Source organism: Diabrotica undecimpunctata, chromosome 1 (genome assembly GCF_040954645.1).
Source record: "Diabrotica undecimpunctata isolate CICGRU chromosome 1, icDiaUnde3, whole genome shotgun sequence".
Taxonomy (NCBI): domain Eukaryota; kingdom Metazoa; phylum Arthropoda; class Insecta; order Coleoptera; family Chrysomelidae; genus Diabrotica; species Diabrotica undecimpunctata.
Window position 1 is genome coordinate 143,518,405 of NC_092803.1, and position 14,463 is coordinate 143,532,867.

The window sequence follows — 14,463 nt, forward strand, 5'->3', positions numbered from 1 at the left end:
GTGTGCTTTCCCCTTTTTATTTAACATTTATTCGGAAGCCATATTTCAAGAGTCTCTGGAGGATGCAAAGATGGGAATCAAAGTGAATGGAGTACTGATCAACAACATACGATATGCTGATGATGGTCTTAATTTGTGACAACATAGTCGATCTTCAACAACTTGTCACTATAATCGGAGAATACAGTAAGCGAATGGGATTAGAGATTAATACCAAAAAAACCAAATTTATGATCATCTCCAGAAACTTGGATGCACTTGAAAACTCCACCATAACACTGAATACTAAGTCCATTGAAAGAGTGAGTAAATTTAAATACCTGGGATCGTGGCTTTTTGAAGACTGGGCATCGGACAGGGAAGTAAAATGTCGCATTGAGCAAGCTCGACAAGCTTTCGTAAAATTCAAGAAGGTACTGACTTGTTTAGAGTTCGATCTTCAACTGAGACTAAGGTTTACTAAGTGCTACGTGTGGTCAGTGCTGCTATATGGCGTAGAGGGCTGGACACTCAAAACGAGGGATATAAACAGATTAGAAGCTTTCGAAATGTGGCTCTATCGCCGTATCCTAAAAATACCATGGACAGCGAAAATCACAAATATAGATGTCCTTAAAAGAATAAACCAAGAACGCCAACTTTTCGAAACCATCAAGAAAAGGAAAACGGCGTATCTAGGTCACATCATGCGAAATGAAAAATACCAGTTCCTCCAACTTATAATCGAGGGTAAAATTGAAGGCAAGAGAGGAATGGGACGCAAGAAAATGTCCTGGCTCCGAAACATAAGGCAATGGACAGGGATTAACGACATACAATCTCTGATACATATTGCAAGAAATAGAGAATTAATGGAAAATGTGATCGCTAACATCCATTAGTGGATTTGCATCTAAAGAAGAAGAAGAATAGTGATTTAATTTAGAAAATCAAAATAAAATAAAAATGTTAACAGCAGTAGTAGAAAACCCTAGAATAAGCTCCGGGACCATTGCAGACCAGTTAAATATTCATAATTTCACGGCCTTAAAAATTTTGAAAAGGAATAAATTCAGTTCATATAAATTTCAATGTCATCAAGAACTACGAGAAGGAGATGCTGAGAGACTAGGGCTAATGCAGGCAAATAATTTTTAAAAAACATTTTGTTTAATGACAAATGTACATTTACATTAAATAATGAACCAAATGTTCAAAATTATAGGATTTAGTCGACAAGAAAGCCTGAGGAATTTATTGAAAGTCATACCCAATATCGTCGAAAAATAAATGGTTTAGATAAATATATTTAGACACAATATTATTGGACCATTTTTCTATGAGGAAAATATAAATTCAAAAAAGTTCTTAGACTTGCTACAAGAAGAGAATTCACCGAGACTTGCAGAACTAGCTCCAGATGAAGAATAAATTTGGTTTCAAATGGATGGATTCTGTGCGCACAATAACTAGGAGGTTAAGGAAATCCTTAAAACCAGCTTTAATACCTTGACTGTGGCGGTTAAATACTTAATATACTAGTTCTTGCGTCACATGCCCCCGGATATACTTTATGATATATTCGAACTATACGTCACATGCCCCCTATGACATGTGTGTACATGTAAGTACTTCATGTCTTCTAGTACAAAGAAGTATAACTTTTGCATATATTACATACAGAAAACTATTATAGAAGAATTATTCTACTTTCTTCTCAAACAGGACATTCCGCCAACATCCGGTGTAGCACAGACAGCTAAACAAATTTTCTCTTGGAGGTAATTGGATAAAATTAAAGGTGTTTATAAAAACAAAATACTTTATATTAAAATAAACAGAACAAACGCATTTTCAAAATTGATTGGTAATTTTTGCTTCTTCCTAATTATATGCCTTATTTTGTTTTGGAGTTTGTATTTAGTTTAGTGAAATATTTATTTAAAAGGTTGTTGCCTTTGTGGGCCACTGTTATGTTATGTTTGGCTAAAAGATTTGTTAATTGTCCGAATAAACCTTTTATATATGGAAGAGTTGTATAAGTAGTTTAGATACTGTTGGGTTTATTGGTATTTGTATTGTTGCTTGAATAATGAACTCGATATAGAGAATATAATAATGAACTCGATATGAAGAACGAGCAGAGAGCAACTCAATCTTCATCCGATGCCGACAGTATCGAAGATCCCTTTGACAGTGACGATTCATTGCTAGATAAAAGTTATTTTCCTAAATCTTCGTTATCTTCCAATTTAAATTCTTCCTCTATTAATAGTGATGCCGAAATTATTACCACACCATATGAGCAAGTTCCATTTGGTACACAGTGAGACAAAAAATGAATTATTGGCGACATAATTTTTTTAATCATCGATAAGAACTCACAGCTTCAGCCATAACGATTTTTGGTATTTAATGTATCACTTCCACAAATAGAAAGGCCTGTAGTTTAAATTCAAAAAAGTTAGGTAACTTTAAAAACAACCTTGCACATGTCTCAGTATGTATCACCCCTGGTACACATTGGGACATGTTACTAGTACACAATGAGACACATGATATATTCCATAGTTCGATAATAAAAATAAAAAAAATAGTTAATATAACTTCGTAAAATACTTATATATTTCCCAAGAAAACATAAGAGCTGATATCTGAAATAAAGGCTAATTAGCAAACGTCTAGATAACCAAAATTTATTTCAAATTTATTGTAAGATGCTGTCAGTCTCTTGTTATTGCGAAATGGCGTTGGATTTGAAAGAAAAAATCTAACGGCTTTTTTTCCACGAAAGCAATATCAGGAACAGTGGGAAATACGAAACACGAGGCACCTATTTTGTTGGTTTTGAGCATAAAATTGACCTCTATTTTTGAATTGTTGCACGATACAACAAGTGCCACGTAAAATATGTTTTTGGACTTTTCTTTCAATCTCAATAAAATATAGTCACCCTCTACGTGGTCACGATTGCAGACAAATGCTTTATCATTCACTGGTCCTATCCAAGAATCATCGTTATCATCACTATCTCCCAAATTAAAAACTGGTTTACTTTCATCCGAAGAACCCTCAATATCCACAACACGTGTAACTGTCTGTTTTATTGTCAAAGAAATCAATTGGTTCCGTTTTGCTTCGAGTCCATCTTTCTTAGGGTTGCTTGTGAGGATCCTACTTTTCTTCTTCTCTCTCGGCTTTCTATTAACTTTTCTTGCCGTGGCCTTAGGATATTCTTGCAACATCTCTGGTAAAATGAAATTTTTATTTTCTTTAATAGTTCTAGAAGGTGTTTCACGACCTAAGTCTAGAGGAACAGAGTTTACAGCCGATGGTCCTGGAAGGACGTTATTAAAGGACTTTTCTTTTATAATTTTCATAGAACGATCTGTCATTGCCGATTCAAGAAAGTCGTTCTCTCTTAAAACATTTGGATTGAAGGGACATATCCCTATTTTTCAAAGCCTGACCGAATATTTTGAGGTACGAACGCTATATCGTGTGCTGTACCAACCAACTCAGCGATATTGTATATTATGATGGGCGTTCCTGGATGATTCAGTAGCCAAGCCTCATATGCAGCATTATAATATGCCTTGAAAGAGCCAAAGACAGCCACATCTAAGGGCTGGAGTTTGTTGCTACAATGTGGAGGCAACGTTAAAATGTTGACACCTGCTTCTTGAGCCATCATGATTACTTCCACTAGGACGTGGTTCTCGTGGTTATCAAATATTAGCAGCGACGGATTTTCTTTGGAACTGCTGTTGTATTTAATAAAATGTTCTAATACTTGTAAAAAAAGTTCTGCTGTCATCCAGCCTGAAAGGTTAGCTATTCCCAAGGTACCACGATGTGCTCCATTAAGCATATGCTCTAGAATTTACGTAGAAACACCATCACTGGTGGAGAGTATATGCCAAGGGCGGATATTATACAACAGGAGGTAGCTAGTACACCATATTCACCACTAGTAAAGCTAGTTACTTGTTTAATGCCTTTTTCAGTCACAACTTCTTTGGAGTCGTAAACAGTTTTTGTGCTAGTCTCATCAGTATTAAAAATACGTGAACTCTCAATTAAAATAGGATCTTTTTGCTTTATTTAGGATGTTTTGAAGATTATCAAAAAACAGCTGAACGTTATGTCAGTTATAAGAAGTTAAGCGTGCCAAGCTACATGCCTCAAGTTGTCGTATACTCACCTTTTTTCTTTTCATAAATGCCCGAATCCAGTCGATACCGGCCGTTCTACTTTCTGTCCATGATTTTGGTACCTTCAATTTGTTTACTTTAGCTACATCAAATGCGATGCGTCTAACAGCTACGGTGGTTAGGCCGTAGGCCACATTACTGCAAGTTTTAATATAGTTACACAGGATATCTTTCTGTTCAGACGTAAAAATGTTGTTCACCGAATAATTTGGTTGCATAATAATTAATAAATTTTCAGGATTATTTCTTTTCTTCTGTACATATCTCTGAAGGGTTTGAAATTTGGCATCAAATTATTGTGCGGCTGGTTTTAATGAACATATTCCATCAATGACAGCTTTAGCAGCATTCAACATCTGTTCAGCAGACGTCTAGCCAATTTTGCGAGGAACATTCAGTTTTCTAAGCATCTGCAACAAAAACGGTATCATCATATTCAGGTAATTGTATTAATATTCATTTGTGGTACACAGTGAGACAGTCCAACTATGTACCAGTAATGATTGTCTCACTGTGTACTGTGGGACGTTATTTTGAAATTTACCATTCTGAAACAGTACAACAAGTTATAGACAACAACGTACCTTGTTCACAACACCTGATGCGGCAATATTCAGCTGAGATAACGTAATAACTGCGTATAGTTTCAGCAAAATATTTCTCTGAATATTGGTTTAAATGTAATTTTATACCATCAAAAACACGTTTTAGTTACACATTTTCACTATACGCTATATTGCAAAAATAACAATAGTAGCGACATCTGTGATGTAATAACCCTCCTTAAGTAGATTGGCGAAGCAAATGGAAAAAAAACTTTTAAATTTAAATTGGTTGTCTTACTGTGTACCGCGTCTCACTGTGTAGCACCTTCTCCTGCACGTTTTATAAATAATTTTTAAATGACTTTTATTCATTTAAGGGATGCGCCGGTATTTATTTGATGGCTTTTCATATGCAATCAGTTTTACCCAGTTTAGAATTACTACGTGGCATATCAAGTAAACTAGATATACAGGACGACACTTTTGAAGAACAGATCCGTAAGAAATCTAGAAGAGAAATTTTTGTTGCCGGTATAGTCATGATGACGAATTTCTTATCTAACGGTTATTTTGTACCATTTTGGCTCCATGACGATAGAATAGATATTATTGATTGGTTTGTGAAAAATTATTATAATGAACGTATACGGATTGTGATAATTATATTAGGAGATATCGGTGTCTTTATAGGTAAAGAGCTAAATTTACTATATTGTATTGTTTAATTTTTTGTGATTAAAATGGCTGATGAAATTTTAGTAGCACTACAACAATAATATATATATATATATATATATATATATATATATATATATATATATATATATATTTATATATATATATATATATATATATATATATATATATATATATATATATATATATATATATATTGTTATGATGTATTATTTGTGAATGATGTTTTATTGAGCAATTCTTCTTTAAAAATAAAATTATTCTTCATTATGTACTCATTATTCCTTGCTTCCCATTTTTCTCACTCCACCTTGTAGGCATCCATCTGCTTAAAATTTCAATTCCTTTAATATTCACTACAATTATTCTTTACATTCTTTTGGGACATTTGCCTATCATCAAAATACATTTCTTCTTCATAAACATCATTATTTTCTTTTAATAATATCCTATCAACTCTTATTCCTTCTTCCACCTCATCTTTCTGCATAAATTTAATTATTTGCCCTTTTTCAAAATCTATCTTTACTTTCTTCTTTTCCAATTCATCATTTCTCATTAATGTATCAACACATAAATCCTTGACAATAAATCCTTGCATATTAATTTCTTTATTAAGAATAATAATTTTAAAATTGGCTAGGTTATTAATTTCACCCAACTTCTTATTATTTGCACCAACAATTTTAATTTTTGGAATCTTTATTATATCTGATAGTTTTAATGTATTAAAAATAAAATTCTCCGAGACTAAAGTACTTTCTGAACCAGTATCTATGATAACCTTAATCATTTTATTATCTTTGGCCAAAGCATTTATATAAATTAAATTAATAGATTCAATAATTTTATCTTCAGCTAAAGAAATAAATTCAGAAGGTTTTTCATAATAGCAATGGCCTAACTTGTAATTCAGAAAGTTTACTGAACAAAATTTTGATTGTTAGAATTGTCAGATTGTATCTGACCACTTGGATCTGATGTCCTATGTCTTTCCCTACTATGACTTCTACTCACATTTTCCTCCCTTGTACTACTTCGTTCCCTGTCTTCGCAGCTTCTATTCCTTCGTACACAATTTACCTGTATGTTGTAATTAGGTCGTTCTGTATTTCTTCTATTGTTAAAATCTTGTCTATTATTATTAGTACTGTTAATAAAATGTTGTCTATTATAACTAGTATTGTTATTAAAATTCTGTCTATTTTGATTAATGTTATTATTATTAAAATTTTGTAAACTATCACCATATCTATTATTATTATATGATTGTCTATATTGTTGATTATCATTCTTATTATATTGAAAGTTATTATTGTTTTTTCTATTGTTGTTATTATTACTTGTCATATTACCTCTTTGTATTCTTTGAATAAAATTAATAAAACTCTCTATTGTTTGAATATTTTGTACAGTTACTGTTTGCACAACATCAGCATGAAAATGTCTAGATACATTTAAGACTGTTTTATCCTCTCTAACTAAGTGGTGGTTCCAAATATTTTGCAACCGTTATCAGTTTTAATGAATAATCTGCCATATTTGATCTTAAATTGTGATTATACTTTCCAAAATATAGAATTTCTCTAAATTTGGCTTGCTCTAATTCACCCCAATAATAATTTAAAAATTTATTTTCAAATGTTTGAAAATTATCTAAATCATTTTCAATACTGGCAAACCAAGTTGCTGCATTATCACTTAGTGTCATTCTAATATAATCTTTAATATTATTCACTAATCTTAATTTATGTTTTAAACTATTTATGTATACTTTAGGATGCAGATTTTTTATATTACCAGAGAATTTAATCCCAGTCTTATTTGTTAAATTTAAGTAAGGTCTCCCTATGTCTCTCATTTGTGAAATATCATCTATTCTCTGTTCCACATTTCTTATTTGATTACTATTTATTTGGATATTTTGTTGTATATCGTCTAATTTTTCTTCTGTGTTTCTCCTGTCTTCGTTAATTTTTACTTCTAAGTTACATTTCTGCAACTCTATTTTCTGTTCTATATCTATCTTATTATCTTGAATAATCCTCTTTACTTCTGTCCTCTCATTTTCTATCCTGTTCTTGTAGTCATTCCGTATATTTTTTATTTCATTTGCTACTTTTTTCTCTGCAGCTTCAAGTTTTTTATCCATTTGTTTTTCTATTTGTTTTACAATTTTATTATTACTATTTTCTTTTCTATAATTATCTTCCAATTTCTGTTCCATTTTTTTCATGTCTTCTTTGATTTCTTTTGAATTCTCTTTCATTTTTTTTGTATTCTCTTCCATTTTCTGTTCCATTTTTTTCATGTCTTCTTTGATTTGTTTTGAATTCTCTTCCATTGTCTTGTTCATCTACATCATTAATGACATCAAAGCTGTCATATTGACATTTTCCTCTCTTTCTGGATTCATTTCTGCAGTGTCTTGTGGAACTTGAACTAAAATCTTCTCTTGTACAGGTTGTATTTCTACTTCCACATCTTCATATGAGAGTACTTATCTTCCCAAACTAATTCTTTTAAATAGAGAGCCACCGCGGTGGGCGCCAAATTTTTATGATGTATTATTTGTGAATGATGTTTTAATGAGCAATGAGTGTTTTTTAATAATATATATATATATATATATATATATATATATATATATATATATATATATATGTATATATATGTATATATATATATGTATATATATATATATATATATATATATATATATATATATATATATATATATATATATATATATATATATATATATATATATATATATATATATATATATATATATATATATATATAAGGTTTTTATCTCGGTTCCCAAAGAATTAGTTTGTAAGCACTTTTTAAAATTATCTTTATTATATCTATTATGAAACACACATATATATTTAACATGGCCAATGTAAATTTAAAATAAACTATCTTTAAATTGAAATTCTTATTAAACTAATTAAATTATATAGACAATGTAAATTTTAAACAAACTATCTTTAAAATTGAAATTGTTATGACACTAACTAAATTATATTAACAAATTTTTGTACCTTTCTGTCACTGAATGCCTAAATGAAACTGTTCTCCACTATATAGATTTTAATCACCACTCAATGTCTTCGTTCTCAGCTTCGATTATCCTTGTTTTTGTGAAATTACTTTTTCCAATTATCAGCTTCCACCAATTTAAAATATTTTTGTTCTTAATAGCATTTATATTTATTATTCTTTTTAATATACCAATATGAAATCACCATATAAATATTATAATTTTAATTTCTTCTAATCTCCATTGACCATATATTCTTCTAATATACTTTCCAATCCTATCAAATTTTAATACTAAATCACTGATTATTGCGTACTTTATACTTTCTTCCTAATTCTGACTGATTAATCTTAAACTTACTGAACAACTGACTTCACTAACTGTAACTAACTGTGTCTGTCTTCTTAATAACTAACTGTCTGACCTTATACTGACTTCATACTAACTGTTCTGACCCCCTTACTGACTGATTGACCATTTTGAATCCAAATCGCCGAGTATTTATGCCTTTTCAATATTCCAGAACCATCTGACAAGAAATCCTATTCGAATTGTTCTATTTCCTCTATATGAATGTTCTCGAAAAAGTATATGTTCGATTATGTCCATAGACATAACCATATTCGTCAAGGTTCTACCGTAAACAAAGGTTAAATTCTGTGTTCTAGAGAATTCTTTTCTTTTTTATCGAGAATTTTATTGACATTTAGGCTTTTCAGATCAGAATATAAACTTATATGTAATTTAAACAACCTAAATTAATAAATTACACTATTTCAAATCTGTAACTATATGTAAACTAAACATTTCAAACCAATAAATAACCCCACTTTATATTCGTAACTATTATTTATCTGTCATCTATTCAGAGTAGGTATATTTGGTTGCCTATGAACATGGCTCATTTAAATATATTTACAATATTATAATTAAGTAAAAAAAACTTTTTATACTTATTATATGCTAATTTCTTAAAAATGCCCCCACATAAATATATTCTATAGTATATAACTTATTAAAATAACCAAACACTTTTTATATCTAATATTATCTAGTATGTAACTTATAAATTATTTTTTAAACATTATTTTTCTTTCTCCTATAATTAATATCATTTCAATATATATATATATATATATATATATATATATATATATATATATATATATATATATATATATATGTATATATATATGTATATGTATATATATATATACAGGGTGTTTCAAAAAGGTATCCCATAAATTAAATGACGCATTCTGGGGACAAAAATAAATTGATTGAATCCAACTTACCTTAGTGTACAAAAAAAAAAGTTACAGCCGTTTGAAGTTACAAAATAAAACTTGTTTTTTGCATTATCTCCTAAACTTTTTGACATTTTGTAATAAAAATGGACACGCTACTTTCTTGTTCTGAAAGCATTTTTGATAAAAAAGAAACAACAAAATCTAAGCGCACAGAAAAATTTTAAGAGGGGTGTGCAGCCTTAAATCCCCCCAAACTTTTGAGTACGTACAAAGAAAATGAATTTTGTGGCATCATTAGTTTAACACATTATTTTTAAAAATTTTTTGCCTCTTATCACTTAAAAAAAAAACAGTTTTTATTGATTTACGGCCCTTTTTGTTAACCTTTAAAAAATTACGTGCAACTAAATTAATGGCTTAAATAAATTAACAAGTACAAAAAATAAAAAATGTCTATAACCTCTATAAATATGATATTACAATAAATGTTCAAAAATACCCCCATTTTCTTTAATACACATTCGGTATCGTTTTAATAAGGAAAACCGGATGCGTTGCAAATCAATGAAATTGCTGGCAGCTTCAATTATTCTAACCCTAAATTTTTGTTCGTCCTCTATTGTTACAGAATACGCTTTCTCTTTTATAAACCCCGAAAAGCAAAAGTCCATGAGGTTAAGTACTGGGGCGACTCCTTGGTATAGGTGCGTCACGACTCCTTCCAATCTACCGACCAGGATACTGCCTGAAAAGGTATTCCCGGACTTCATTACTGTAATGCGGTGGAGCGTCATCTTGTAGAAACCACATATTTTGCCTATTGCAATATTAACTTCTTTTACATACAATTGTAAATCGTTTGCCAAGAACTGCAAATAAATATCACCATTTAAATTATTGGAAAGAAATACTGGGCCTATTAAATTGTTATCCAAAATTCCTTCCCATACTGAAAGTCCTTTGGTGACGAGTCCGTTTTATTGGCGTGAGTATTTTCGTCAGCCCAAATGTGCTCATTATGATGGTTTGTTATTCCATTTCTACTGAAGGTAGCCTTATCGGTAAACAAAATATTTCTAATAAAATTACCATTTCGAGTGTTTTCCGTTAACAACCAATCGCAAATTGTTTAGGGTTTTAGCAGCTGATCTTTCAAACGCCTCCAAACCCTTACGCGATTAACATTTAGTTGAGCAGCTATTACCTTTGTACTTGTTCCAGGGACTTCTTCAATGGTTTCTAAAATGTCTTCATCAGTTGCATCCATTATTGGACGACCACTATTGAAAGCAAGTTGCGGTTGGAACGTACCCGTTACCCGTAAACGACGATCAATGGTCAGAAATAATCGTCTATCGGACGTATTTCGATTGGGGTATTTTACTACATAACGCCTTGCGGCTGCTGCACTATTTCCTTGACATTCACCTACTATATTCCGATAGTTTATTGAAATCATAATTTAATCTGATCCAACTTACCCTAAGTTAAATGCATATCTGCCATTTCCTGAATAATATCAAAATTTTTAATATTAATCTTATTTACACAATAAATGATAGCTTCAAATTATTGACTATTATTGATAGTACTGTTTGTAATTATTGTATCCGTAGGAACTAATTGTAATTTTATGGTCAACTAGGAGAAAACTAGTTTTTTGAAATAGTGATAAGAGGCAAAAAAGTTTTAAAAATAATGTGTTAAACTAACGATGCCACAAAATTCATTTGATTGAACGTACTTAAAAGTTTGGGGGGATTTAGGGCTGCATGCTGCCCTTAAAATTTTTCTGTGCGCTTAGATTTTGTTGTTCCTTTTTTACGAAAAATGCTTTTAGAATAAGAAAGTAACGTGTCCATTTTTATTACAAAATATCAAGTACTTTGTTGACTCGTTTGGAAAAAACAATATTGAGTTTTGGTTGGTTGGAGTTAATAAAATGACTATTAGAAAACTATCTTTTAATACTCAAGCTTTTGAACGTGTTTACATTCTTTTTAAGAGCTACAAGATAAAGTAACCGATAAAGTGGAAACTAACATAATGCAAAAAAATAACTCACCAGATAAATATCTAGGTTGGTGGATCGAAATTGCTGAAATGCAATTTTTTCATTTCTTTCGTTAAGAGGTATGTGAATGATTTGGTTTTGGCCTTCACAGAGACAGAATTTATGAAATTGTCAATATTTTCAACAGCTATAATGAACATATACAATATGCAGTGGAAGAAGGTTGGGGGTGCTCTACTATTCCTTGACATGAGAATTGTTAGAAAATGAAGATGAACCTTATAATAGGATTAAAAAAACGTATCATAAGATTATCTCATCCAGACTACTTCTACAGGAAGATGTTCTATTACTAAAGAGTATTTTAATTATAAACCCTTATTCTCCACATATGCTAAACAGGATGCTTTTTTCCACTATTGTTAATGTGAATAATCCGACATCATCTTTTGTGAAATCTCACAACACCGCTTGCTTCTGTTAATTAAAACATCTATTACCATGTACTTCCTACATACCATCATTAACACCTGAGTTAATCAATATCTTAAAGTTTATTGACAATGAAAAAATAGCTACAAAAAACATCAAAACCATTACTCCAAAACCATTATCTCTGTATTCTATACCCAAATACATAAATACATATATATGTAAGTAGCTTTAAGCAAAAGCTTGCTGTTGGTCTGACGAAATAAAAGCCATATATTATGGCGTTTGGAGTACAAATTAGTCAAACCTAACGTGTTTGCATCAGTATCAATAGAACGATGTAACAGTTATTTCGGTGCAGTAACCACCTCTTCAGTCGACTCAGGCTTGATACCAATTCAAATCGGAAGGTCCAACGAATGTCTCCAAAATACTTCCCACGTTATTGGTTAGCGCACAGAGGTTTCACTTGCTTTGATGACGAAGAACTAGACAATTTAAGAAATCGTTTCCTGTCCTCTGGGTGTCAAAATGTGTAAATAGTAGCTTTCAGCAAAAGCCTGCTGTGCTCTGCTGTAATAAAAGCCATATATTATGGCGTTTGGAGCAAAAATTGGTCAAAACCTTTCGTGTTTGAATCGGTAATGATAGATATAACAGTTACTTTGGTGTAGCCTTCACCTCTTCAGTCGACTTAGGTTTCATATTAATTCAAATCAGAAGGTCCAACTAATATCTCCAACATACTTCCCACGCCAGTGGTTAGCCCACAGAGGTGTCACCTGCTTTTATGGCGAGAAACTAAACAATTTAATAAATCGCTTTTTGTTCTCTGGTTTGTCGAAATGCGCAAATTATAGTAGCTTTCACCAAAAGCTTGCTGTTGCTCTGATGAAATAATCAGTTAGAATAATGATTAAAGACATTAGATTTACGTTTCGATTTAAATTCGTATCAAGCCCGAGTCGACTGAAGCGTGATTACACGCGTCGATGTGAACATTACACCGAAATAGCTGTTATACTGCTCTATTAATACCGATTTAACCCGAAAGGTTTGACTAATTTGCGCTTCAAACATCATAATCTTTTTATTTTATTTCATCAGAGCAATAGTAAGCTTTTGCTGAGAGCTGAGGACAGACGACGATTTATTAAATTGTTTTAGAGCGATGCATATCCTGAAAAAGGTAAATACTTTTACTGTCGTCGTACATCAAAGTATTTTTGAAAAAAGTGTCAAAAATTGAATGCTTAGGTGAGTGACTTTAATGTCTGCTTCTAGTTTAGGTTAATAATAATTATTAACCCATTGTTATACCTTTTATGTTAAAAACTATAACGTTAAGACTATCAAAGAGAATTGAAATACTAGTCTAAAAATAATACCTCAATCAACCATGGGAGCTTATCCTTTATGCTTCGCCTAGCTCAGTATCTCAAGTGTGAGTTCGTCTTGTCTTAAACTAGGAATTAAACCATAAACCCTTAGCTGATAGCAAATAAAACAATTATTTACCCAATCATATTTATTAAAAAAAAAATAAAAAAAAACAATCAACCCTGCCAATGCTTTACAATAACTAAATTTGGCGATACTTATGGCATCGATAGGTGATTGGGTGGCCTCCCAATTAGATGGTTAAGTCCTCCAATAAAGTCAATACATTCTCCAATAATATTCTATAAAACTAATAAACTGGTAATACAGCCAATAAATTCTTGAATGCGGCCAATAAACTAAAATATAAGGAACAGCTTGTATTAGAGACACATCAAAAGTGGTTTAGCTTCCTTGCCATTTAACCAAATTACAATTAAACAAATAGCAGACGCCAAGGATAAAACGAAATATAATTATTAATAAACTTACTTAAATTCTTTGTAAGATTCCTACATGCATATAATTGAAAACGTGCTTTCGAAATAAGTAAGGGTATGAATGTTGAAAATGCTGTCAGAATTAAAGAATATAGATAACAATAAAAGTACTTACCCCAAGAGAATTCTGCAGACCATAAAATGAAACTTATATTAATTTTTGCCTTCTTTTATAAATTTCAAAAACAGACGAAAAATTATATTTCCACTACGTTAGAAAAGTTGATTGACAGAAAGTAGGGAGACTAAAATGAAGTTTGCACAGATTACATAGGACGTATGCCTATGAGAGAATTAGCACTTCTGTCAACATAGAACATAATATTTAGTCTACCGGGTAGAAAGAGAGAGGGCAAATATTTATTCTACGGGACAGAAAGAGAGAGAAAAGAAAGACAGAGGGC

At 31.1% G+C, this 14,463-nt stretch overlaps 1 protein-coding gene across 1 annotated transcript; it reads right to left on the reverse strand.

Moving 5' to 3' along the window:
- Positions 1 to 3,430: 3,430 nt before the first annotated feature.
- LOC140435690 (uncharacterized) lies at positions 3,431 to 3,850 on the reverse strand. Its single transcript, XM_072524413.1, has one exon. The coding sequence runs from the start codon at positions 3,848 to 3,850 to the stop codon at positions 3,431 to 3,433; it is 420 nt and encodes a 139-aa protein (XP_072380514.1).
- Between the last annotated feature and the right edge of the window lie 10,613 nt (positions 3,851 to 14,463).